Raw genomic sequence first — 24,448 nt, 5'->3', positions numbered from 1 at the left:
CCCAGCTTGGCTTCACTCTCCTTCCCTCTGCCCCTTGGCCTCCCAGAACCACTTGGGTCCACTGGGGGCCCCTTGTCTCCCGGCCTGTTCTCCACCCCACGCTCTTCCCCTGGTGAGCTCCTATGGACTCCGCAGAGATGTCTGATCTCCTGGAAGCCTTCCAAGATGCCATGCTGGGTCTCTGTGCCCGAAGCCCCTGAGAGTTCCCATCCCCGGACCAGTCACACTGTGGTTCGTGGCTATGCATCTGGCCAGCTGCCTCACTGGACAGTCAGCTCCTGGAGGGCAGGACTAGGGGTGGCTTATCTGTGAATGTCCAGGGCCCTTTCAGGCTCAGAGTTCACACTTACCAGTGCTTGTTTCACATTTGAATGTGTGGATGACGGAGCAGGGCTGGGTGAGCGGGGCATTTGCCCCAGTCCACCTGGAGGCTGCCCAGCTGGAGCTCCTGAACCGGAACCTTCTGGCCCAAGACAACCTCCCTTCCAGGATGAAAATGTCCTGGGGTAGTACCCCTCCCAGCCCTGCAAGGACCAGGCTCAGCCTTGTTACAGGAGGATCCTTCTCTCCAGCAGGAGGTGGAGAGAGCCCACAGCCCTCTGAATCAGATGCCACTGGGTCAGCTTTGTCACTGATGGAGACTAGAACGGGCTCCTCTCCTCTCTGGAGCAAGAGTTTGCTCAGCAAATCAGTGGTGCAACAAGAGTTGGGGTGGGGAATTGGGGAGGGGTCACCCCACTTAACCTACTCGAGAGAGGACCATCCATAATCAGCCATCTCCATCTGCATGCCCACAATTAATGTGCTCCTGCCCTTCAGAAATGTTCTCTTTTCATTAACATTGTCCCCATGGGGCCCCAGCTTGGCGATATGTTCCCAGCTGTTGGTTTGAGCTATTTATTATAAGAGCTAAGTTGAAAAAAAAAAAAGCATGATTTTAAAGGAATTCAGACATTTTATAAAATTTGCCACTGCCCCGTCCCTGAACTGGAGTTAGATTAGATTCTGAAATCTGAGAACACGCACAAAATTTAGATATTGTCTGGGTCACAGCACAGCATGGAAGATGAGGGGCTGTTCTGGCTCTATTATTTTTAGCTCTGGAACCTTGAACCTCTGGGTCTCTGTTTTTTCCTCTGTAAAATGAGGGAGAATCGTGTTTGCCTCATGGAGTTGTAGGGACTCAAAGAGTGGAGAATGCAAAACTCCTAACACAGGGTCTGGGACACACCTGGTGTTCCGTGAATAGTAGTAGGAGGAGCTGCTATTGTTTTTAACACAAAGGCAGCATGGGATACCGGAAAGGCAATGGCTTTGGTCAGGTCTTTTGTGGTGTGACTTTCTGCTCATCATTTCTCTGCACCCAATTGTCTCCAATTTTTTTTTTTTTTGAGATGGAGTTTCGCTCTTGTTGCCCAGGCTGGAGCGCAATGACGTGATCTCCACTCACGGCAACCTCCGCCTCCTGGATTCAAGCAGTTCTCCTGCCTCAGCCTCCCCAGTAGCTGGGATTACAGGCACCCACCACCGCGCCTGCTGATTTTTGTATTTTTAGTAGAGACGGGGTTTCACCATGTTGGTTAGGCTGGTCTCGACCTCCTGATGTCAGGTAACCTGGCTGCCTCAGCCTCCCAAAGTGCTGGGATTACAGGCGTGAGCCACTGTACCCAGTCTTCTCCATCTTTAAAACAGGAATAAGCATGTCTACGCTGCGTTGATGTGAGGATAAATAAAATGATATTCATAAGGTGGTGATGATAGATTGGCAAGGGGTTGGTGGGTTTTGTCACCGGTATTTTGTAGATAAAGAGCCCAGTCCCAGAGAGGGCAGCATCTTCCCCAATGGGCACACAAGACGTCATGGCTGAAAATGTTCTTGAAGATGAACTCACTTGGAGTTCTTACCCCCGAGTCCATGGACCCCCACCCAACAACCCAGTGCAGCGAAAAGCTGTGAAGTTTTGTGTATTTCCTGCAGAGAAAGTGTCAAAAGCTCTCATTAGATTCTCTCAAGTGGCCATGAGCCTCGAAAGTTTAAAAACCACTGTCCTAATTTAACTCCCTTCATTTCCCAGGTGGGAAACAGTCCCAGAGAGGGCAAGGTCAGGTGGCAAACTGGAGATAGGCCAGACTCCCACTGGGAATAGAAAACTCGAAATAAGGCCTCTGCCTTCTCCAGGAAGCCCTGGGGGTGTCTAAGCATGGGGTCCATGATCCCTGGCACCACAGACTCCTGCTTCCTGGAGGTTACAGGGTGCCACTGTTAGGGATTAAATGTTCCCCCTAACCCAATTCATATGCTGAAATCCTAACCTTCCATTTGGGGCTGGGGCCTTTGGGAGGTGATTGGATGAGGCTGTAGGGGTGCCCTTCATGGTGAGATTATTGTCCTTCCAGGAAGAGATCAGCGGCAGCACTCTCTCCCCCTCCCTCTTTCTCCCTCCCCATGTGAGGACACAGCAAGAAGGTTGCCTTCTGCAAGCCAGAAAAAAGCCCTCCCCAGCTCCCAGCCATCCAGGCCTCCCAGCTGCAGACTTCCAGCCTCAGAACTGTGAGATGGAAGTTTCCGTTGTCTAAGCCCCTGGGGGGTGGCATTTTGTTATGGCAGCCCAAACCCCATTTTGGGGGAACCCAGGCAGTAGCCCAGACTTCTCAAGTTTTTGAGAGGTGAAGCAGCCATCCCCACCCTGTTCAGTGAACACAGGCAGTGTTTATGGACCCTGCTGGGTGTGGGGCAAGGGGGCAGGAGGAATTTCCAACTTGGGTAACCAAGGATGGTGAGGGGCTTTGGGATGGAACTGGTTAGGAGGTGGGAAGCCCAGCATGGGTTGCCCTCATGACCCCTCCCCGGTCCCTCAACCTAGCCCTGTCTAGGGTGGGCCGGTGTCCTGATGGTACCACTGAGGCCTGGCACTTTCTCTGTCTGAGTCGATCCCTGTGTTTCTGGTCCAGTCTCACCTCGGCACTTCCTGCCACCCGAGAATCATGCTAAGGGCCCCTCTCCAGCATACACATGGATTTGGTTTTCCTGCTCCCAAACCAACCCGATTTTCCACCGCAATCCCTGCTTCTAAAAAAATCCACTAAGCTGCTTCTGCAAATTACAGCACACACCACCAGGTTTGATTAATTAACTGCACAAAAATGATAGGGAAACCAGTGAAGGACATAATTATGCAAAACAGAAGTGTCAGATTTACAAAGTGAGTTCCTCCCCTCTCCACATACTCAGAACGGGGTGGGGCGGGGTGGGGGTGAGGTTTCTTCCTTTTACCCTGCAGCCACCCCTGCTCAACAAATTTTGCTCACAGAAAGTTAGGAGAGAGGCAGGCAGGCCAAGGGTGAGAGGCGGGGACGGGTGGCCTGCGGGGTACACCTGATGGGAAGGCCCTGCCATGCCGCACCCAGGTATGCCCACCAAGAGAAGCCCCCCTGCCCCGCCCGGCCCCTTGGTGCTTGTTTGATCTCTGCCAGCCTCTGCTCTGCCTCGCTGTCTTTCCTCGCCCTGGAACAGTAAGAGCCAGCAGCAGACGTCATTGTGGCCAGTGCGCAGAGCTGCTCAGGCTGGTCCCCGGGGGCAGAGGAGTTCTGGGGGCTGGTGAGGCTCCCGCATTGGTTGGGGGGTGTCCTAGGGCATTTGGGGCCTCTCATCTAGGTGTGTCTGTCTCTCTACGGAGGGGGCTGGTCCAGAGCAGTGCAGGGGTGTGCCCCAGCCCCCTCCTCAGGGGCATCCCCAGACCATCTTAGTCACAGCCCCATGTCCCCCACACCTGGCCCAGCCCGTAGTGCCCCACTCCCCCACCTGTGTGACCAAAGGCCTCAGGAGGACTTTTCTCCCTCCTCCCCCGGGGCCCCTCGTGGTGGCCTCACCTGCGGCCTGCCTCGGCGTCGCGATAGTCCTCGATGGCCAGGCGCAGCTTCCGCCGGTGCAGGGAGCTGCAGACGCCCAGGCCCAGCTGCAGGTCCTCGTCACTCAGGCTCAGCAGCACCTGCCCCCGGAAGGGAGGGTCATGTGGGGGCTGCGGGGTTCCTGCCCTAGAGGGGGTGTGTTGGTGGGGGGCTCCTTCCTGTCTCCTAGCCACCTTTCCTACAGTGGGGTCAGGGCACATGGAAACCTCTGCAGCTGTGACGTGGGCCGGAATTCCCATCCCGGCAGAAAGAGCCCTTTCCCTTTGGCAGGTAAACAAAGCTTGAGCCCATTTTCAGGATGAGGCAGCTGGGGCTCAGAAGGGCTCTGTGCCTTGCCAGGGCGGCACAGTGACTGAGCAGGTACATCGGAGGTTGATGGCATTGGCCGGCTCCTAGATTGCGCCTTCTCCTGACTCCAGGGTGGGAGCCGGGGGCAGGCCAGCTTCTGGGTGCATAAAGCTCACGCAGGGAATGGAGGACGTCCCACAGGGGCCGGGGTCGCCTACCTTCCCGCTCTTCACATTCTCCGCGCAGGCCTTGACGTACATGGGCATGGCCATCACCATCTCCAGCCAGGCCTGGACGGTGCCCGCCTTCCAGTGGGACATGGGGGTGGTCCTCACCAGCTCCACCTGCTGCAGCCGGTCCATCTGCTCCTCGCCTTCCGACAGGCTGAGGCTCTGCCGGGTCGGGCTGCACTGGCTGTCGGAGTCTGCAACACACAAGCGCAGGCCACGCTGGGGGACCAGGCTGCACCCCCGGCCGGAGGCAGAGGACGAGGTCCCCCCGCGCATTTCTTCTCTTCTAAATCAAAATGGCTTTTGGCTTTTTTTGTTTTTCTGCCCTTGCTCCCACCACAGAAGTCATCTATGGAAAGAAAAGAAAAACCTTGTGCCAGAAAAAAATAAAACAGGAAATGAAGATCACCCCATACAGCTGTGAAAAGAAAATCGTGGGAAATAGAAAAGCTCCTTTTTAAAGTTGCCTTTCTTGTTAAAAAATGAGTGTGCCAATAACTCTTTGTTAAGCCCTATCCTATGCAGCTGTTAGACATGCCGTGCTCACAGGCACGTAAGAACACACTCTATGTCCTTGTACTTTAACCAAGATATCTGTGCTGGCCAATGTGCAGAGCTGCTCAGGCTGGTCCCCGGAGGCAGCAGAGACTGTGAGCACCTGACTGTGAGGATATCTGGACGTGCTCACAGGCATGTCCCAGCTCTCCATTGCTTTTACCTGTTTTAAAAAGTTTTAAGTTATTAGCTAATCGGGTTTTAGTTTAGATTGTGAGGTCTGGTTCCAGCCAACCGAGATCAGACCCAGCAGTAAGGAAGACCCCAAATGCGTAACAAATAAGTTTGTGTGTTTTTCTTTGTATATTGTACTCTCATGGCAAAATGGCTAGTGAGAGCAGCCTTCCTGCAGTCCAGGAAGTAAAAATTGCGTGGCTAAAAGATCCTTTGTCTCTGTGCTAATTTTTCTTTGCGGCACTGAGCAACTATTTCCAACAAAAATAAATCTTGGGACCCCGAACTCATTAAGCCAAAGGGAAAAGTCAAGCTGGGAACAGTTGCATAAGATGGCTTCAAGATGAACAGTTACACACCTCCCTCATATGTGGCCCACAAGGAAATTCCTAGTGAGCTCCGAGATATTTACCCTAAAGCATGTCTGTTAAAATTCACCGTGGCAATGTAGATGGCTAGCTTATCTTCACACAGTATTCACCCCTCTGCTCATCTGGCACAAATGCATATCTGACTATTCCCCTGCCCCATTTATAAGATTCTACTCAAAATCTTATGTAAAAACGCCGATTCCCTGGGTTTTCCCCATCTGACTATGTTACCTTACATAAAAATGCAGATTCTTTGGGCCAGACAAAGGCACGCATGGTTATTTATCACCATTCCCCTCTTATATGAAAACTGTGTGCTTGTCAATATCTTGTCCTTTCCCCTTTAAATTTGGAGCCCTCGAAATCATCTTCGGAGAGAGGCGTAGCTCTGTCTCCCGGGCATGCGTCCTTAACTTCGACAAATACACCTCCGAAAATGACTGAGACCTGTCTCTTCATTTTTCTCCATTGACACCACTCAGGGACAGCCAGCTGTTAAATATTCTTTGGGATACAGAAAAGCCACACTTACAAACAGACACAGACCCGCCTGCTTACAGGGTGCACGCATTTTGTGACATGCCTGTTTGCTTTCGCTGTGGAGGACATCTTTCCATCTCAGTAGAGACCTGCAGTACCTTTTTGCTGCGAGGGATTCATCAGAAGGAGGCTCCGTAATTTATTTCACCTGCCTCCCACTGATGGGCATGGGGTTCGTTTCCAATTTTTCGCTATTGTAAGCAACACAGCGGCAGTCACCTTTGGGCAACCAGGTGATTTATTTTCTTAGGATAAATGGAACTCAGCTTCATTTCTTAAGACACCAAAAGCAGTTTCTGGAGTGGTCCCTATAGACCAAATAAATAAATAAATAAATCCATCTACCAACATTTTCCAACCCCACTCTTCCATCTATGGTTGGCCGAATCAATGCCTGGTAAATATGCAAAGTTCAGGTTACGGAGATGCAATTGAGAGGGAAAAAGAATCTCTCTAAAACAGGATTACGTAAAAACATAAACAGGCTGGGTGTGGTGGCTCACACCTGTAATCCCGACACTTTGGGAGGCCGAGGTGGGCAAAAGGCTTGAGCTCAGGAGTTTGAGACCAGCCTGGGCAACATGGGGAAACCTCATCTCTACCAAAAATACCGAAAAATTACCTGGACGTGGGCTGGGCGCAGTGGCTCACGCCTGTAATCCCAGCACTTTGGCAAGCCAAGGAGGGCGAATCACGAGGTCAGGAGATCGAGACCATCCTGACTAACATGGTGAAACCCTGTCTCTACTAAAAATACAACAAATTAGCTGGGCATGGTGGCGTGTGCCTGTAATCCCAGCTAATCGAGAGGCTGAGGCAGGAGAATCGCTTGAACCCGGGAGGCGGAGGTTGCAGTGAGCCGAAATTGCACCACTGCACTCCAACCTGGGTGACAGAGTGAGACTGTGTCTCAAAAAAAGAAAAAGAAAAAGAAAAAGGAATACACAGCAGGCACAGTGTAACCCTGACTGTGGTTTAAAAATTATACGTAGATGTAAAGTGTTTAATTATTACATGTACCTGTATATTTATACAATATACTAGATGGATAAAATCTAATATATAAAAATAGATATAAAGTACAAGCTGGATAAACATGAAACGTCTGTCTCTGGAAAGCAGCGGTAGGTAATTGTGCAAGTGTGTGTGTGAACGTGGTATGTGAGTGTGTGAGGACATCTGTGACTGGGCGCATACTTGTCTCCCAAGTTTTCTGCATTGACTATATGATGTTTGACATGGGGGAAAAAGACAGCCTAGAAATGTCACTTTTTCAAGTTAGAAACCCCCTCCCTGCAACGCCTTCCCTCTCTCCATTTTAAACTCCTTGAGGGACTCTTTGAAAAGAGCTGCACATACGTGGTGACCACACACTCATCCATCATCCCCATCTCCATCAAAACCTGTCTCCCAAACACCTTGTGCCTCAGTTTCCCCTCTGTAATGCTGGCCTGGTACTGTTCTGTGCTGCCTGCCTCCTCTGTGGGCTGCTGTGAGGACTCAGCCGGGGTGAGTGTGACAGGGCTGTCCGTTCTGGGACAAGTACAGGTTGAGAGGTCACTGCCAACATGGTCGTGTTTCCCTTTTCAGTGGCTGAAGGTCTTTATATTTCCCAGGGAAATGGCAGAGCTTGCAGAGAGCTCTGTTCAGGTCGCCAGTCTGAGTGACCTCTTGTTGCCATAGCACCCGAGAATTTGGAAACAGCAGCTGCCTCTGCAGTCCCACCAGGGCCCCAGGTTCCGGCCTGGTGAGAGGGCCGTCCAGCCAGGGGTGCAGACGGGTGCCCGGGCTGATGCCTGGCTCCCATGGACTGGCGTGGCTTGCAGGGAAGTCTTTCTGATCAGGCGCAGGACTCCAAGTTCTATAGGGATTGAAACAGGCACAGAAACAGGGCCTCCTTCCCGGGTGGGAGAGAGCTGAGAGCTCCCGGAAGGCCTCCAGCCTGGCGGGCTTCACTCTGTCTTATTCCAGTAGCTGAGTATCACCTCTGTTATGCGCTTCTGGGAAGAGGAGAGGTGACGTGTGGCCAAATCTGGTTACCCAAAGTTCCAAGACATGGCCCGTGTCATCCATGTGGATCAGGCTTTGGAGCTGAACAGACCTCAGCTTCAGGCAGATTTCCTGAAACCTCCGTTTCTCCATATATAAAATGGGAATGATGAGCGTATCTGCCTCCTAGCTTGAAATCAATGTTATAAACTCTGAATGGGAAGCTATAGGAGTGTGAAAGTTGCAGATACCAGGATGAAATCACTTTTGTCAGATCCAAAAGAATTAGAGCCGCAAAGGCATGAAGGAGGGGAACGGATGCTTGCATATCTGAGATAAGGACTGTCTCAAGGACTTTCTAAAACAACCCCCAAGAAATTCCTTCTTCGGGACTGCAGCAATTCAGATAAGATGTTCTCCAAAGAGCAGTGCCCAGTAACGGTGTCTCCGCCAATGAACAGGTGCCAACTGTAGCTTTGAGCCTCCACAGCCAATGAAGTCTGTTTCCAAGCAGCTTATGTAACTTCTCTTTTTGCCAATAAAAGCTTCCCTTTGCTGCCCCCTCTCCAGATGCACCTATGGCTTGCTACGGCTATGCTTCCAGAGTCTAATCCGTTTTGTTTACTCCCAAATGCATTCGTCATATAGGAATGCTTTTTCTGATGTCTCTTTTATCAGGCTGACAGGAGACACTCAGTCAAGGTGGCTGTTGATGGTAACAAGGGGTCCCTCTCCTGGGGCTTGGGCACTGTTTAGCCACATTTAGAGCTCAGCTGCAGTGGCCTCCTTCCTGCTACATTCCTGGGTGCAGCTTTGGTGACTTTGGAGGGAACAAGTCCTGCTGGTTGTCCAGGCTGGCAGGCAGAAATTCACTGTCCCTGCTGGACTCCTGCCTGGTTGAGGTGGGAGGGGTGGGGCTCTCGGTGAGATGAGGGCGCGTCTTTCTGTTCTACGCCCAGGTGGGTGGGCTGCAGGTGTCTGCAGCCCTTGGCTATGATACGTCTCCCCAAGAAAGGGAGCTAAAGGGGCATGGGAAGGGGAGAAAGGAGATGGGAGCAGAAGTTATCACCTGCTCCTGAGTCCCCCAGAAGAGGGGAAGGTTGCAAGAACAGCATCTGGGGAGAGAAAGGGTGCCCAGCCACGATAACGATGGAAAAGTAAATTGGAAAGAGGAGAGTGAGAGAGGGAGTAGAGGGTCAGAAGGGGATGACAGATACGTGCACAAACAGAAGCAGCAGATTTCTGGTGTGCATGTGTGAGCGTGTGTGCGTGTGCCTGTGTGTCTTTGTGAGTGTGTGTGGGTTACTTGGGTTCCCATTTTGTGTAGCAAGCAGGCCTCAGGGCTATAAGGAGAGCTGGCTTTACAACTCGCATTATTTATGGAGTCCAGGCCCTAGGAATGCCAGAGGCCAAGCTGGGTTCATGTGCGCAAACCACACATTTTGGTTTCTGCAAGATAGCTATTCACCATCGCTGTTCACCACCGCCTCCCTCTCCCTCAACCCTGAGGACTCAGCACCAGGGAGACTGCGTGACAGAAGAGCTTGGGAGGAGTCTAGGGGGCCTCTGGGGTCATAAACCATTAATTAAAGGCAGTTTCCAAAATGCAGGCATTAAGGGGCCAGATTTTTATGTCCGGATTCCATCAATCCTGGCTTTTATTTCCCTTCTTCTCAGTCTTGAGAGCAGAAATAACTCATGTTGATGGCCAGGCTGCGCCATGGAGGGGCTGCCGAGTCAGGGGTGCTGGCTGAGTCCCTGGCGGAGTCTCAGAAGCTACCATTAAAAGGTAGTCACTCTGGATCCTTCCAGAAACCAGGACGCCTGTGGACTTTGGAATGAGAGGCTCTGCCACCTTCCACCACCCTCCCCCAACACATATGCACGCGTGCACACCCCACCCCCAGAATATTAGTACTACTGAGTGTGAACATCGAGGTCTCCCCTACATGGGGCCTTTCAGAGGCCATTTGTTGGCCCAGCATAGAGGTCAGCAGACGACGGCCCTGGGCTGAATCCAGCCCTCCCTCCTGCTTTTCTAAATAAAGCTTTTATTAGATCACAGCCATGCCCATTTGTTTATTTATTGTCTAAAGCTGCTTTCATGTGGCAATGGCAGAGTTGAGTAGTTGAGACAGATGCACAAAGCCTAAAATCATTACTATCTGGCCCAGTGCAATAAACCACATAGAGAAACCCCTGGCCGAGAGGGTCCGAGGTTGGCACTGAAATATGGGAGCCCTCGGTTTGAATACCAGCTCAGTGGGCTACCAACCAGATGATCTTATGCAAGTGTTTTACATTTTCTCAACCTCGGTTTTCCCCTCTGTAAAATGGGGATGATGATCACGCTTAATCTCACGTGAGGATGAAATGAGATGGTGTGTGCAGTGTTCAGCCTTGTGTCTGGCACAGAGTGGACACTCAGTGATAGAGTGGGGGCCTCTGTTCTCTGCAGGATCATGTCACCTACTGTCCAGACTGCTCTGTCCAGTATGGCTGCTACAAGCCACATGTGCCTACTGAACACGTCACGTGGCTAGTTCACACTGAGAAGTGACTTAAGGGCCAGGTGCGGTGGTTCAAGCCTATAATCCCAGCACTTTGGAAGGCAGATCACTTGAGGCTGGGTGTTCAAGAACAGCCTGGCCAACATGGTGAAACCCCGTCTCTACTAAAAATATAAAATAATGGCCAGGCACGGTGGCTGATGCCTGTAATCCTGGCATTTTGGGAGGCCAAGGTGGGTGGATTACCTGAGGTCAGGAGTTCAAGATCAGCTTGGCCAACATGGTGAAACCCTGTCTCCACTAAAAATATAAATATTAGCCGGGCGTGGTGGTGTATGCCTGTAATCCCAGCTACTTGGGAGGCTGAGGCAGGAGAATTGCTTGAACATGGGAGGGAGATGGTGTGGTGAGCTGAGATTGCGCCATTGCACTCCAGCCTGGGCAACAAGAGTGAAATTCTGTCTCAAGAAAACCCCCAAAAAACAAACCAAGAAAGTCAAAACCCAACCGCCCCCCCCCCAAAAAAAAGAACACAAAACAAAATTAGTTGAGCATGGTGGTGCCTGCCTGTAATCCCAGTTCCTTGGAAGGCTGAGGCAGGAGAATTGCTTGAACCGGGAGGCAGAGGTTGTAGTGAGCCGAGATCTGGCCACTGCACTCCAGCCTGGGTGGCAGAATAAGACCCTGTCAATAAATAAATAAATAAATAAATAAATAAAAATAAAACACATACTGGAGTTTGAAGACAGTACCAGAAAACATGTACGCTATCTCATAATCATTTTTAAATTGATAACATATTGATCATATTTTGGATATACCACTTTAAATAAAATATGCTATTAAAAGTCATGTCACCCGTTTCTTTCTACTTGGAATGTGGCTAATAGAAGGTCTAAAGTTACACATGTGGCTTGCATTAGCTTCTATCGGACGGAGCTGGTCTGGATGGAAGGTACCTTCTTCTTCGGTTTCTTTTCTCATTCCGTCTCCCTCCTCCCTCTGCTGGTTTGGAAGTTCAGCTTTCTGTGTTTCTGTTGTTAGTGTAGTGCTTGCACTTCTCTAAGTGTGGTACTGGACTAATAGCATTAGCAACATTGGGAAATTTGGTAGAAAGGAACATTCTAGAACTGTACCCCAGATTGCCTGGAACAGAAACCCTGGGGGTAGAGCCCTGCTAGGACCACTGCCTTAATGATTATCTTTGAAAACTCACTATACATATTTATCTTAACAAAACCTGGGGTTGTTCGGTATCCTGATGCCGTCCTATATAGTAAGAATTACTTAAAACCTATGAAATCTGAGCATTCCTCCTGAGTTACACGCTGCCGTATCCAAGATTTTAATTCTATCCTATTTTAAAAGCCCCTCATTTATACATTGTTGTGATGATTATTTCATACTGGTAGCGCTTGCTTAAAATCATGGACTTACATGTTTACCAAATTTCTTTGCTCATAATGTCTTCTTGTCCTTAGACCTTCCTTCTGGAATAACGTTTCTTATTCCTGAAGAACATGATTTAGAAGATGTTTCGATTAAAAGTGTTTTGGTACTGAACCGTCACAGCTTTTGCCTATCTGAAGACAGTTTATTTCACCCTTCTTCTTCAAAGGGGTTTTGCTGGGTGCACAGTTTTAGGTTGAGAGTTCGTGTTTTGTTTTAGCACTTGGAAGACACCATTCCATGATCGTAGGTCTTCAGTTTTGCTAAAGAGAAGTCCGCTGCAAGTCTGATTTTGCTTTCATTAGCTACTTTCGAGATTTTCTCTTTGTCCTTGGTGTTTTGAAGTTTCATTACAATGTGGCTGGATGTGGATTTTAAACATTTACTCTGAACAATATAAATTGTGCTTCCTGTATCTCTGGACTCCTTTTTGGAATATTCTGAACCATTATCTCTTACAATGTTACCTCTTTTTCATTCTCTCTGTTCTCTCCTTCTAGGATTCCATCTAGACATAAGCTGGACTTTCTTTTTTTTCCCATCTTGTGGCCCGGTGCTATCCAACAGAACTTTCTGTGCTGATGAAAATCTGCTATTACCTTCACCGCCCAATAGGATAGCCATTAGCCACGTGTCGTTATGAGCATTTAAAATGTGGCTAGTGGGTGGCGGGCGGTGGCTCATGCCTATAATCCCAGCACTTTGGGAGGCTGAGGTGGGAGGCCTGCTTGAGCCTAGGAGTTTGAGACCAGCTTGGGCAAGATGGTACAACCCCATTTCTACTAAAAATACAAAAATTAGCTGGGCATGGTGGCAGGTGCCTGGGCTGAGGCAGGAGAATCCCTTGAACCTGGAAGGTGGAGGTTGAAGTGAGCTGAGATTATGCCACTGTACTCAGCCTGGGTGACAGTGAAACTCCATCTCAAAAAAATAAATAAATAAATAAATAAAAAATAAAGAAAAAAGGAAAATTCAACAGAGGTAAAATATGCCTAGTGCAACTAAAGACCTGAGTTTTAGTTGTATTTAATTTTAATTAATTCAAATATAAATCTAAGAAGCAACATGTGGGCTAGTGGCTACTCTATTAGATATAGTCATTTCTCCTTCATAGCGTTCATCTTAGCTCTGTGCATTGCATTCTGGGAAATTTTCTTAGATCTTTTTTCTGTTTTTGAAATTCTCTTTTCACCTGTTTAGTCTGCTGTTTAACTCCCCCTCTTATTTATTTTCAATGTTCCATATTGTTAATTTCTAAAATGTTGTATTTGTTTTTTCTTTCAAGTTTTCCTGGTCTGTCAGTTTCCTGTTGTTTGCTCACCGTGTGTGATTTCGTCTTTACAGTTCTTTAAGTATTTTGTGCATAGTATTTTATATTTGGTACTGATAATTACTGTATCTGAGAAGACCCTGGGGCGTCTAAATTTGCTGTTTGTTTTTGCTGAACACATATTTAATCTTAATTTACAGACTCTTTAGGGTCTAAGCAGCAGATGCCTTTCGCCAGAGAGGATTTACATTAACTTCGGCTGTGGTGGGGAAGAGAAGAGGTGTAGGGACGAGGCCGGGGTCCAGGGGCCGCTTCATTCCCCTTGGAGAGACTCAGGTTGAATGACAGAGTCTCCGCTGTGTTCTTCCACTTTAACGCATCCCCAGAGGTAACCCCCGATAACAGTCCTGATAGCAGCCTTTGCCTCTAGGACAACCTCAGCTTTTGCCTTCAGTCATCAGGCACCGCTCCGGCTCTCGTGTTAGCTTACAGCTTCTGCTTTTTGTCCGTAGATGTCTTGGGGATTTCCCTTATTTTTTGTGAGACCAGGAATGTGTGAATAAGTATGTTTCATTCCAGATTTACAGGTTTTGTAGAGGGAGGCCCCTCCGCGTATGTCTCCCCCAGGCTGCCCTGAGTGGCCGTCCCTCTGGCTGTGTGTATGCCCACCCAGTACACTGTTTCCTGCTGGCACTGCTGATGCATGGCCTGTCCGTCTCCCCTGCCACAAAGTGACTGCCTAGGCCATCAGACAAGTCTATCCGTATTTTTATTACCTGGGCCTGGTATCTGGTGACGTTCAATGTCATTAGTGATGGTAAACGCCCAGGTTATGGGAACTACCATTTCCTTTCCCTTCCCCCTCAGCTCAGCCCTTCTTTGTTCTACTTGTTTTGACATCCCAGGAAGATGAGACCATTTTTCACTTGGATATTCTCTTGGGAAGCCTCAGTTTCTCTTGCCTTCTCCCAGGGATAAAGGTGCAAAGGGCACATTTCAGATGGAAAGTGACGGCTCAGAGCGGTTCACTGATGCTTCCAGCAAGCTAGGGTGGGGGCTCGGCCTCAACCCCAAACTCCCCACCTCCCAGGGTAGAAGAACCTATGTACGCAGCCCTCTTGCCTGTCCCTGGATGCCTGTGCTTGGTTATAGGAGAACAAGGGCAAGGATTGCTCAAACTAGCAAAAGGTGGGACGGGGAGTGGGGCATGGGACTCTACTCTCACAGGCTGGGAAGTCGCTCCCGGCCCTGCCTGCCAGGCTGGGGAACTTGAAGTTGACCATGATTCAAAGTGAGAGACAGACACAGAGAAGAGACAGAGAGACAGGCTTCAGGACCGAGACAGACTCGATGGGATCCCAACGCCCATGATGGGGAAAGACGTGCCGATGTGGACATGGGTGTCGCCACTTAACTTGGGGCTCTGTGTGTCTGTCCATCCTTTGGCTGCTCTACCAAACCCTACGGTGCCTAGATATTCATTCTATGACCAGAGACACTCGTGCCTAATGCTGACTGAACTACTGGGCCCTCTGATAGGACGGGTGGCATGGAAAGGCGGGATGGAAGGAAGGATGGTAGACTTTGGTGGAGGTGAGCCCTGGGCGGGAGTGACACAGGCAGCCTGGAGCCAGAGCTGATGGCCGGACAGGCCCAGTGCGCCATTCACTAGTGTCCGGCAGAAGCTTTGGGAAGCTTTTGCTATGTACTGCTTTCCACCATCTTTGCCCTGAAGCAGTCCCTCCTCTACCCAGCCTGAGGTTGACATTTGCAACTAAAAGGGGCCGAACAGGCATGACTCCACATGCCTGTCTAAAATCCATTCAGAGTGAGGAAAGGTGCCTACCTCTGAAGAGTCTGGAGCACGCTGGCCCTTGCTGCTCAAATGGCATCACGAATGGGGTCACCTGGGCCTCTCACCCAGTGGGATTCAGGGTTCTAGGGCTAAAAGGTACCTTCAAGGCCATGTGGTACATCACTCTGTCTTGCAGTGGGTCTGGCACTTAGAGGCGGGAGCCCAGCCTACTTGCTCCTAGAGTGGTCTTTAGACCAGGGACATCAGCTACCAGGGTCCTGGTTAAAAACGCAGAGGTGGATCACTTGTGGTCAGGAGTTCAAGACCAGCCTGGCCAACATGATGAAACCTACCTCTCCTAAAAATACAAAAATTAGCCGGCATGGTGGTGTGTGCCTGTAATCCTAGCTACTTGGGAGGCTGAGGCATGAGAATTGCTTGAACTTGAGAGATGGAGGTTGCAGTGAGCAGAGATTGCGCCACTGCACTCTAGCCTGGGCGACAAAGAGAGACTCTGTCTCAAAATAGAGCAAAACAAAACAAAACAAAACAAAAATAAAAGTAGAGGCCTAGAGGTAAAGGCCTCGTAAATTCTACGCCCCGCCGCGCGTGAAGAGTGACAGAGCAGCCCTGACTCTTAGTCTCCCAACCCCAGCAGGGTGGGAGGTGGCATTCTTCACCCTGGTCCCCCATGCTCCTGACCTCTGAGTGCCATTGGCAGACACCCTTGGCAGCAGCTATGGGACAGACTTAGAGCTCTAGCATTTTAATTAACACTTTTCTTCCCTCTCTTTTTCTATTTAAAATGTTGAGTCTATATCCAGCCTGTGGCTGAGTGGCCCGTGCCCTGGGCTTCTGGGGCTCTTTCCAGGCCTGCAGCGTCAAGCACAGTGGCACCTCCCTGGCCTCTGTGTGCCTGGGATCAAATATGTGCCTGGACCCAGAGTTCCCTGGAGCCTGGTGGGAAAGCTTTAGTTCTAAATGTGTCCTGTGTGTCTGAGTTGGAGATGGCACAGAGAACCAGGCTTCCCTGGAGGGTGAGGTGGCCGGATGTGTCCCTGCACCTAGCTGGGCCTATTGCTGCCCCACAGGGTCTCAGACCTCAGACCTGAGAGCCAGGGCACTTAAACCCTAGCTGCCACTGAGGCAGAGTTGAGGCAGTGAGCTGGGTGAGGGCAGGCTGAGGTTCAAAGGTCCCCTGCTGAATTCCGTCCCTCTTGAGTCTCCTTCACCTGAACCCCGTCTCAGTGGGCTCCACCACCTCCTTTCCAGAACACTTCAGCCGTAGCTCAACACCCGACCTCCCCCTTCCCCTTTCATTCCATCCTCTTCAGGCCCAGAGGACATTTTTAAAAATGGTATCTTCCCAGGGACCTCTTCTGCTCAACATCCTTCAGTGGCTCCCTGGTGAAGTCCAAGGTGCTGGCTGTGACTCACAGGCTGGCCTCGGCAGCCTCATCCTCAGCCTCTCACCCCTGCCCTTGGCACCCTGGGCTTCTTGCATGTCCCTGATGCTCCTTATCCCCGCTCTCCAATTCCTGAACCTGCTGTTCCCTCGGCCTGAACGGCGGCCTGCACTTTCCTCTCTGCCTGGCGAACCCTCACACAGGCTCAGGCTCTGTTTCAATGTGGATTCTTTCAGGGACTCCTTCCTTGTATGGCTATTCTACAACCCCAAGACGCACGTACATACACACACACACACACACACACACACACACACACTTAATTCCTGGAAACTTTCTGGCATGACACTTCTCACAGCTGAAACGAACAGTTGAGTAATTATTTGATGAATGTCTGTGTCTCCCCGCAGACTGTAAACCACACGTGGGCAGGCACCGGGCCTGGTTTTGCTCCCTAGACATCTCTAGTATCTAGCAAGGACCCAACCACACTTAACAACCGGCTCTTATCTTTTCAAGAGGTACACTGGTTTCAGCATTTGTTTGTCAATTTCCGTGGTGCAAATACTCCTATTGTGGGCAGTTTCAGTGACGGGCAGGCTGTCACTGGACGTGGAGTTGGAAGACATCCATCCGTGGGCCTGTGTGAGCCAGCCCTAGCCCAGCACTGCCTGCAACCGAATGAGCCCCGTAAGTATTGAGTAAAAGAAGGCAGGGCTGGGTGCAGTGGCTCATGCCTGTAATCCCAGCACTTTCGGAGGCTGAGGTGAGCGGATAATTTGAGGTCAGGAGTTCAAGACCAGCCTGACCAACACGGTAAAACCTCATCTCTACTAAAATATAAAAAAAATTAGCCGGGTGTGGTGGTGCATGCCCATAATCCCTGCTACTCAGGAGGCAGAGGCAGGAGAATCACTTGAATCCAGGAGGCAGAGGCTGCAGTGAGCTGAGATCGTGCCATTGCACTCCAACCTGGGCAACAAGAGCGAAACTCCATTTCAAGAAAAAAAAAAAAAAAAAAAAAGAAGGCAGGCAGGAAGAGAGGAATGGAGGGAGGGAGGGAGGGAGCAGGCCTCCCTCTGTGGCCTCATCTTCTGCCAACCCCACCTCATCCACACCTGTGCCCATGGCAAGGCCTCTGAACATTGGCACTGTTGGCATATGGGGCCAGATGTCATTGTAACGGAGTGTCCCACGCATCCTGGGAGGCGTAGCAGTATCCCTGACTTCCATCCACCAGCTGCCGCTCCCACTGTCCCCAGCCTGCCCTAAGGCACAGAGAGAGCCCTGCCCGCTTCCACCTCCAGGCCTCTGTTCTCAGCCCAGCCCAGCTCTGTGCAGGCAGCCAACTACTGTCGACACTCTCTGCCCTCAGGAAGTGGCAGGAGAGCCCCCAGCAACACCTGCAGCTCCAAAAGCTGAATTCCCATTTTGTAAACACTGCATGACAATGTGAAAAACCAACTTTGTATGGCCCGATCATGGCCGCCCTGTTGGATGTGGATGCTTTGCTGACCCTCTCACTCACAAGCCCCATGAAATAAGTATGAAATGGGTGAAAGGCCTCTGTGGCAGCCGACAGGACCAGGGACAGTGTGGGCGTGAAGAGCAGCAGGAGGAGAGCCCATCAGTCACTCTCCACTGTAGCTGCTAGCGGCTGATGGCAGGACCCCGGTTGGGCAGTGAGGTGGCATGGGCCCTGCCACCAACCCGCAGCACCCCTGACCCCAGGGCCAGGCTGGCCAGGAGGCCCAGGGCTAAAATGCTGGTGGACCCCAACATGTCCTTATTTATGACATCATAAAGTAAATAGAACGATCCAACGGAGCTCTGCTTTTACCTGCAATTACTGCTTTATGCTTTAAAAAATCACGTGGGCATCTGTGCTTTGTCCCATGACCAGCCACCCTGCCCCGAAGCCCGGAGGACACCCTCCTCCGCCAGTCCCTCCTCCCACACTAGGAGAATTTTCCAAAGAGAATTGAGATCCTGGAGTTGGCCAGGATTCACACTGCTCTGCGCTCCATTCCTGGGGAGATACTTGACAAGGATTCTCTAATTTTACGGACTTAGGAGGAAGATGCTAAGAAGTCCAGGGAAGACAAACACAGAGTTCTCCAATGACAGCTACTAATGCTTTTACACATGTGTCTATATATCAAAAGCTTTCCTCTTTCTTCCTTGCTAATTGCTCCCACTGCTGCAGGGGCGTCCACATTTGGGAAGTCCTTCTTATTGTCTAGTTTGCAACTGCCGCTGAAGCCCATCTTTCCCCAGCCGCGGGCCTCCTTGGGCAATCCCCACATCCACTCCTCTTTTCTGACGTGTTTTTCTGCCAGGCTTCTCTGCCAATGGACAACCATGAAAGTAATCTCATGGATCCTATGAGAAGGGTGTATTTGACACACACAACCTGGGCAAGAGGATGATCCTTCTCCAGGTACGTAGAGAGCAGACACGTGTGCATCTGCACAGCCTTGGGAGGCTAAGCTGGGAGCGACAGATCGCTGTGGGTGTGATGACCTCAGCTGAACCCCAAACCTACTTTCACATTGTTTCATAACACATCTGAAATTTGGAGACCAGCCTGGCCAACATAGTGAAATCCCGTCTCTACTTAAAAATACGAAAAAATTAGCCGGGTGTGGTGATGGGTGCCTGTAACCCCAGCTATTTGGGAGTCTGAGGCAGGAGAATCGCTTGAACCCAGGAGGTGGAGGTTGCAGTAGCCAAGATTGCACCACTGTACTCCAGCCTGAGCGACAGTGAGAGACTCTGTCTCAAAAAAAAAAAAAAAAAAAAAAAAAAAATATATATATATATATATATATATATATCTGAAATTATGTTGGTTTTCATTAAAAACAAAAACAGGATTGAATGAGATGAAAAGTCCTTCATCTTGTGTCCACAGTTTAACGGCTAGTTATAACTTTAATAATGAATTAACAGGATTAGTTAACTCCCTAACTAGATTTTCAGCAGCTCTGCCTCTTTTGTTTGAATGAGTCCCCTCCCTGGCGCACGGTTCGTCCTTGGGCCTCCTGACAGCCTCGGTTCCTTCTGGCTCAGCTGAGCCTCTTCCACGGGCCCCGTGGACACTGGGCACTGTGACAGCTGGGAGACCCTGCCTGGTGAAGCCTTGACCATTTGCACACTGGGACAGGAACCCACCACTGAGCCAGGTGCCAAGCCTGTAGCCCAGGGTGAGGCAATTGGAGGTGCTACCTTCTATGGGATAGGGGATTATTTTACGTGATAAATGCAAACTGTCCCACCTCTGACCTCCCTCCAAAGGCTTTCAACTGCCTCCTGGGAATTTCCTAAGCCATTGGTGAGTGACTTTCACTGTCTATTGCAGGAAGGCCAGTTTAGGAACAGGAAACACATTTATGAGCAGCAGTTATTTAATTTCCTTCGAAACGAAGAGAGCTTTGGTGAGGCCTGGGTGGGGGTGGTCTTATAACTGAGACACCTATAGGCGAATGGCCCCCATTCTGGCTTTTCCAAGCATGCCTCGTGAAACGTTCTAACTGGTGGGTCCGGAGTGGTGGCTGAGAGCCACGGCATGGGGCAAAGGAGGTTTGCCTCCTACAGGGTTTCTTCCTATTTGTGAATTAACCTTCTCTCCCTTGGTAGATGACTTTTAATCATGACCCCTGCTCCCCTCCAGCACTGGAATTCTGGAAATTAGAGAACAAATCCTTATTCTAACAGCTCACAGTTTAATCAGCTTCAATCATATCTGTCCGAAAAGTGGTGTAGGGCAACAGTCCACTGGACCCCAAATTTTGGCCTCGTTCCATCACCTATTTTTTTTATTTTTATTTTTTGAGATGGAGTCTCGCTTTGTCACCCAGGCTGGAGTGCAGTGGCACAATCTCGGCTCGCTGCAACCTTCGCCTCTTGGGTTCAAGTGATTGTCCCGCCTCAGCCTCCCGAGTACCTGTGATTACAAGCACGCATCACCACGCCCAGCTATTTTTTTTGTATTTTTAGTAGAGACAGGGGTTTCACCAAGTTGGCCGGGCTGGTCTCGAACTCCTGACCCCAAGCGATCTGCCCACCTTGGCCTCCCAAAGCGATGGGACGACAGGCATGAACCACCGCACCCAGCACATCACTTATTTTGTCTCCTTGGGCCAGGTATGTTATCTCTCTGGGCCTCAGTTTCCTCACGGAAGTCCGGATGATGTCAGGATAATTTATCTTATCGTTTGCACCTGCATCCTCAGTCCTATGCTCTAAGCCTGGCATATAGGAAGTGTTCAGCCAGTGTTTGTTGAATGACTTAATAAGTGCACATCAAGGGACCCCCACGTGCCTGGCACAGTAGGCACTTAGGAAAGGTCAGCCTAAGTCATGCTAGCCTTCCGCATGCCCCCTGCTACCTCCCCTGCCCACGTGAAACTAGTCTTTGTCCCCAGTCCTCATTCTGAGCCCCATCCGTATCCCTAGGCTGGGTTGCAGCTGCTTTTCATGCTGACGACCGCCAGCCTCCTGGGATTTCTGGGATAATATGGAGTCACCTTATTGTCAGGCCCATTAACATCTTCACCTGAAGGTGAAGCCCCCAACCCCTATCTCTGAGTCCCAGAGACTCCGGTAGCGACCATAAAAAACAACGGAGTCACGTGGCTGCAGGCAGCTGACCTGGTCCTGTGCAGCCCTGGTGGAGCCGGGACAGGGCCGGGGGGATGGGGCTCAGGATTCCGGCAATACTCAAGGCCTCCAAGGGCAGTGCTGAGTGAAGACCCCTTTTCCCTTCTTCACTGCCACTCCCCAAACACTCTAAGCCCTGGGAACACTTCCCTGGGTTCAGAAACGAACGTGGCCCCCTGCTGCCTGTCCGTCAGGGAGCGGAGGACAGGAGAGCTCTCCAGTGAAGGAGGACGGTGCTGAATTGAGATGGGTGCTCACAGCCAGACAGGCCGGGGATTCCACAGACAAGGGAAGAGCAGGGACTGTCAGAGCACGATGTGCCCGCAGAGAGAGAATCCAGACGGGAAGTGACAGAGTTGCTGGCCCTGAGACAGATTAGGGCCATGGAATTGCCCCCAATGGACACTTAATTTTTTAAAAATGAGTTGTTACTATTAAAGAATTGGGGTGGATTATGTGACAATTTTGTTTTCTCTAGAAGATCAGAAGTTCTGGAACCATGGGCTGGCATCGCCCCGGGCAGCCTTGCTGGAGTGAGGGCTCCTTCCCTCCGCTGGGGCCCGTGCTGCTGTGCCTATCTGCAGGGTCCCCACAGGCGTCTGAGTTCACGGCATGGTTGAAATGAGTAAGTGTCCAGCCCAGTGCTGGCACAGGAGAGAGCCCACAAGGTGGGTCCTTGTCACTGCCACCCCAATACGCTTTTGCAGTGGGCGCTGATCAAAACAGCAGGTGGTGACGGTAATTCCAGCTGGCACCACAAGGCCGCGCAGTTACGACGGCTCACGGTTGCCTGGTGCTTTACAACGAGTAAGCATGAGCTCACTGCCTCCTCCCCTGAGGATGGGGGACTCACGATTCCCAAGGGCCCATTTTACAGATGAGAAAAGTGGAGCTCAGAAAAGCCAATCAACTGTGTGCAGGGGGCACAGCCCAGACTCAGAGCCTGGGTTCCAGCTCTGTAGTGGAGATTTTCTCTCACGTGAGTCCCCTGCAGCCCTGAGAGAAGCGGCTGGGATGTCCTGGATGCGTCTCTCCATTTACTATTTAATCTTTGCAACGACCAAGATGTTTTATCTCCATTTCAAAGAGGGGAAACTGAGGCTCAAAGAGAGTCGGTGTCGCACAGCAGGTATGTGCCGATGCTGGGATCGAGCCTGAGGAGCTAGCTCCAAAGCCCAGGCCTGTCCTCAAGCCCCTCCCTGTAGAAGGCTGATCAGTTCTGCTGGGCTCAGGCTGTCGCTAAGATGAGTTTGTTACTTGCACACGCACGAAGACACGCGAGGAATTTGGAACTGACACACACTCAAGATGCTATCGGTGACCCGGGCCTGTTATCGCTGACCCTCCATTTGCGGACAGTCCCTCAGGCTCCCCCTGGCTTGTCTTGAGTCTCCTCCCTGCCACCACAGCTCTGGTCCCCATAGTGACAGTTGTCAGAGGCTGCTTCCTCCCCTCCTTGTCCACATGCCCCGGCCACGGGCTCCACGCCACCCCCACAGACATCAGCCTCCTAATAAGGAAGGAAGCTGGCCTTGTACAGGCATGGAGCCAGTTTGGATGTGACTCTGACATCTCTGGGCTGTCCCAGGGAAAGCAATTAAGCAGCTCAGAGCCACCAAAGTGTGACAAGGTGCTCTGGAGGCCAGGTGGGGCCAGACGCCCTGGCAGCATGGACATGTCCATCCCCTGGGGCCCTGTGCCAACAGACTCAGCCCCTCTGTCTATACGTAGGACCTAGGACAGCAGCAAAATCATGAACGCCCTAGGACTGGCATTTCCCAGCCAATCTGTGGGGCTCTTCTGCCTCGTGCGGGTGCTGTGCACAGCTTCAAGTCCTTTCTGAGCAAAGGGGATGCTGAGATAGAGCGGCTGTGACCACACCTGGCCTTGTGCCTGTCATCTCCCTTCTCGAGGCACACAAGGATGTCATCTGAGCCAAAGAGACTTCCCATGGCTAAAGAGTGGTGGTGTGCTTAGAGATCACCACAGAACCACTGATCGCGCCCTCAAAGCACAGAATAACAGAGCTAACGGGCCCTGGGGAAGTCATCTGAGAGTAAAAGGCATGGTTCTGCAGTCATGTAAGTTTGGGAAATACTAGACGGGAAAAGGTAAAACATTTTTTCTTCATTGTAGAACTTATCAGAGCCTTAATAAGTGGGTCGTGTTGATCTATGAGACACGATGCAGTGTTTCCAAAACTTACTGACCCAGGGATTTTCTTCCCCCTAGTTGAGTCTTATGGTTGGAGGTAGCGCAAAGCACTGGCCAGGGAGGCAGGAGCCCTGGGTTCTAGAACCAGTTCAGACACTGATGCCCTGCTGGACTGTGGACAAGCCCCTCCCATCTGCAACGTGAGGGGAGTGGACAAGAGGCCACTGAGACCCCTCGCGGCTCCCAAACTCTTGCTTCCTCTGGTCCTGTTCTGGGCTGGCCCCGCAGCTTGGGCAAATTGCTGAACTTACCTGGGCCTCAGTCTTGTGATCTGTACAAAGGGCCCTGTCCTGCCTACCCCGCAGGGCTGGCGAGAGGCTGAAATGGGATTATCATTGCCACCGTCATCGTCACGGTCATCATCGTGGCTAAGGTTGGTTGCTCCCTGTGCTGAGCCTTGCATACATATTGGCCTGTTTCATTCCTGCAGCCACACTCTGACCTAGTATCTTTTGACCCCAATTGTCCCTATGAGGAAATGAAGGCACAGCAGGTGAAGTCGCTTGCCTAAAGTCACCAGGTAACAAGCGTCAGGACTGAGGGCGAAGCCCAGGGAGTTTGCCCGGAATGTGATCTCTTAACCCTGACCCCCACCTCCCTGCGAAAGAGCCTCGTGAACTGGAAATCGCTGTGATGTGGGGAGGCGCTGCTCAGTGCAGCTGTGCTGTGGTTCACGGGGGAGACAGACGTTCATGGCCTTGGCCTTGTCTTAGAGACTTCCAGAAGTAGGGTCAGGGGTCCCATTTTCCTATTTCCTGTTCTACCCGGGTTAAGGAGGGGCTCATACTGCCTCTCACTGATAGGGAGGAGGGGTGAGCAGAGAAGCCTGGGGGCGCCCGTGGGGAGTGACTCCTCCACCAGGCTGATGCCCCCTCCCTTCCTGATCACAGTCCAGAGGCACCTGGAGGAGCTTCAAGAGGATGTGACCGCTGGTTTTCCTACCTGCTCCCTCTCAGCTGCGGAGATGCTGCAGACCTGTCACTCACATCTGACTATTTCAACAAGCGGAATACACTGGAGCTCAGGGCTGAAGGGCAGGGGGGCGGGTGTCAGGGAGGGACCCTTTAACACGGTGGCTGCAGCCTC

The 24,448-nt window shown here is 51.0% G+C and overlaps 1 protein-coding gene across 2 annotated transcripts in view; it reads right to left on the bottom strand.

The window, feature by feature from the left end:
• Positions 1-24,448, bottom strand: part of KAZN (kazrin, periplakin interacting protein) — a 1,256,655-nt gene that overhangs the window by 17,977 nt on the left and 1,214,230 nt on the right. For both annotated transcript variants that reach the window (XM_074380096.1, XM_074380097.1), the window contains 2 exons: positions 4,416-4,621; positions 3,871-3,989 (listed from right to left, as the gene is read on the bottom strand). In XM_074380096.1, coding sequence (XP_074236197.1) covers positions 3,871-3,989; positions 4,416-4,621 — 325 coding nt within the window. The remainder of the gene's footprint in view (positions 1-3,870; positions 3,990-4,415; positions 4,622-24,448) is intronic.

This window comes from Saimiri boliviensis, chromosome 11, assembly GCF_048565385.1.
Source record: "Saimiri boliviensis isolate mSaiBol1 chromosome 11, mSaiBol1.pri, whole genome shotgun sequence".
In the NCBI taxonomy this organism is placed as follows: Eukaryota; Metazoa; Chordata; class Mammalia; order Primates; family Cebidae; genus Saimiri; species Saimiri boliviensis.
The sequence above is the reverse complement of the archived record's forward strand: the minus strand, read 5'-3'. Positions and strand labels throughout refer to the sequence as shown.